Here is a 2,796-nt window from a genome sequence, read left to right as displayed (position 1 = left end):
GCTCACTAACTAACTAGCTCACTAACTAGCTCACTAACTAACTCATTCACTAACTCACTAAATCACTCACTAACTAACTAGCTCACTAACTAACTAACTCACTCACTAACAAACTAACTCACTAACTAGCTCACTCACTCACTAGCTCACTAACTAACTAGCTCACTAACTAACTAACTCACTAACTAGCTCACTAACTCACTCACTAACTAACTAACTCACTAACTAGCTCACTAACTCACTCACTCACTAATGAACTTGTTCACTAACTAACTCACTAACAAACTCCCTAACTAACTAACTCACTAACGAGCTCGCTCACTAACTAACTAACTAACTAACTAACTCACTAACGAACTTGCTCACTAACTAACTAACTCACTCGCTAACAAACTCGCTCACTAACTAACTCGCTCACTCACTAAATAACTCACTCACTAACTAACTCGCTCACTAACTTGCTCACTAACTAACTCGCTCACTAACTAACTAACTCACTCACTAACTCACTAACAAACTCGCTCACTAACTAACTAACTAACTCACTAACGAACTCGTTCACTAACTAACTCACTAACGAACTCGCTCACTAACTCACTAACGAACTCGCTCACTAACTAACTCACTCACTCACAAACTCACTCACTCACAAACTAACTCACTCACAAACTAACTCACTCACAAACTAACTAACTCACTCACTCACTCATTCATTCATTGCAGTCGAATGAAACCCTTTGGTTTGCTCCTTGGACAGGAACGAGGTGGTCTCTCTCCAGCACACACCCCTCCACGCCAGTGCGCTCACGTGCACGCGCGTTTGAATCATTGGCTGAAACTCCTTCAGCTCTGATTGGCCCAAAGTTCGGTGGGGTTAGTTCTGAAGAAGGCAGGCAGCCCCCTGAGCCTCAGTCCAGTCCTCAGACCCTCTCCAGCTGAGACACAAGCCCTCCTCCTCCTCAGCCGAGTGAGAACCGGAGCGATGCTCACTGCGTGTTTGGAGTTCCTGGGCCTGGCGCTGTGCGTCTCGGGCTCCCTGCTGGGGATGGTCGCGTGCTGGCTGCCCACGTGGAAGGTGACCGCCTTCATCGAGTCCAACATCGTGGTGGCGCAGACCATCTGGGACGGGCTGTGGATGTCCTGCGTGACGCAGAGCACCGGCCAGATCCAGTGCAAGATCCACGACTCGGTCCTGAGCCTGACGCACGACCTGCAGACGGCGCGCGCGCTCACGGTCATCTCGGCCGTGCTCGGGGTGGTGGCGCTGACGGTGACGGTGTCCGGGGCGCAGTGCACGGTCTGCATCCGGGACGAGGCGGTGAAGGCCAGGGTGGTGCGCGCGGGCGGGCTGATCTACATCCTGAGCGCGCTCCTGATGCTGGTGCCGCTCTGCTGGATGGCCAACACCATCATCAGGGACTTCCACAGCCCGCAGGTGCCCGCCTCCAAGAAGCGCGAGATCGGAGCGGCCATCTACGTGGGCTGGGCCGCCACGGCGCTGCTGCTGCTCGGCGGGACGCTGCTGTGCTGCTCCTTCTCCCGGCTGGTCCGGAGCGACTGCCCCGACAAATACGTCACCGTCAAGACCATCACGGCCGGCGGGCAGTCCGACAAGCAGCAGCACTACGTGTAAACTTTGACCTGGAGACGTGTGGGACAGGCTGGAGACGTGTGGGACAGGCTGGAGACGTGTGGGACAGGCTGGAGGACAGGATTTTCTGAAAGAGACAAAGTTTTCACTGAAGCCATGACTGATGAGGTTTTCTGTGGCCAATTTTTAGAAATCTATTTTTTATTTCTTAAACAGGCTGCTTTATTTCGGACAATAAGCCGTTTTTATTCAAGAAACTCTAAAACTGTTTGATCTAAATACACAAAATTTATAATTGTCTGAAATTTATCATGTAGATTTTGTATGAAGGGTTTTGCTTGGTTTGTGTGCTTTTCATTTTGTTGTTAATATTCTAGCTTCTTTTTTTATCATTTTATTATTATTGTAATAAAGAAACAAAACTTTTGTTAATAACACGTTCTTGTCATCTTTTTACTCGTTAAGTAAACATGTTTATTTTATAAAGTTTAAGTATCAGGTGAGATATTTTCTGTCTGCAAAATATCCTGTGAACCAGTCTTATTAAAACCTTCAAATCACAGGATGCACATTCAAGGGTATAACTTTAGGTCTGCCATTATGTAAAACCCTGAATGCCATTTTGAGCAGTTGTGCTTAAACATACATACATGACAGGGTTCCTGCAGATCCTTAAAAAGCCTTAAAAGTCATTGAATTTATCAATTCAAAAATAAGGCTAATTAGTCTTAAAATGTCTTAAATCAATCTTCAAATGTCTTAAAATGCTAAGACATTGTACGCAGGGTGACTAATTCATCTCAAATATTAAAATAATTGGTAAAAATTTTTTTTAAAAATGTTCACGTGCAGACATTCCCCTTTGACATCACTTCCTGTTATTTCACATGCAAATATCTCAACAACTGTACATCTGAGCAGTGTGAAATTTGTTTTGTAACATGTCAATAATGTTGTTTTTCCAAAAATGCATTCTTTTTTTTCTTTTTTTTACAAAAATTTAATGTCAGACACTTTATGGTTTCATCTACAGCAAATTGGGGTTAAGACCCCACTGAGGGTCCTATAACTCCAAATTTTGTGTTGTTAGAGGATTTCCTTAAAATCTAATTAATTTTGAAACTGGCTGCTAAGAACATTTCTGCTGTAGATATTTGGATAAAAACATTTGGTCTATCAGAAATATTTGGATCCTTCAACCAAAA

At 44.5% G+C, this 2,796-nt stretch overlaps 1 protein-coding gene across 1 annotated transcript; it reads left to right on the top strand.

The window, feature by feature from the left end:
• The first annotated feature begins 662 nt into the window (after positions 1-662).
• On the top strand, positions 663-2,033 carry cldn5b (claudin 5b). Its single transcript, XM_014020579.1, has one exon. The coding sequence runs from the start codon at positions 983-985 to the stop codon at positions 1,631-1,633; it is 651 nt and encodes a 216-aa protein (XP_013876033.1). The 5' UTR covers positions 663-982; the 3' UTR covers positions 1,634-2,033.
• Positions 2,034-2,796: the final 763 nt, after the last annotated feature.

The sequence above is a fragment of the Austrofundulus limnaeus genome, unplaced genomic scaffold (assembly GCF_001266775.1).
Source record: "Austrofundulus limnaeus strain Quisiro unplaced genomic scaffold, Austrofundulus_limnaeus-1.0 Scaffold258, whole genome shotgun sequence".
NCBI classification, from domain to species: domain Eukaryota; kingdom Metazoa; phylum Chordata; class Actinopteri; order Cyprinodontiformes; family Rivulidae; genus Austrofundulus; species Austrofundulus limnaeus.
Note: the sequence above shows the minus strand (reverse complement) of the source record. Positions and strands in the feature narration are given on the sequence as shown.

Bases quoted from the DNA above. Each gene is read 5' to 3' on its own strand.
- cldn5b (XM_014020579.1), top strand. From the start codon at position 983: ATGCTCACTGCGTGTTTGGAGTTCCTGGGCCTGGCGCTGTGCGTCTCG.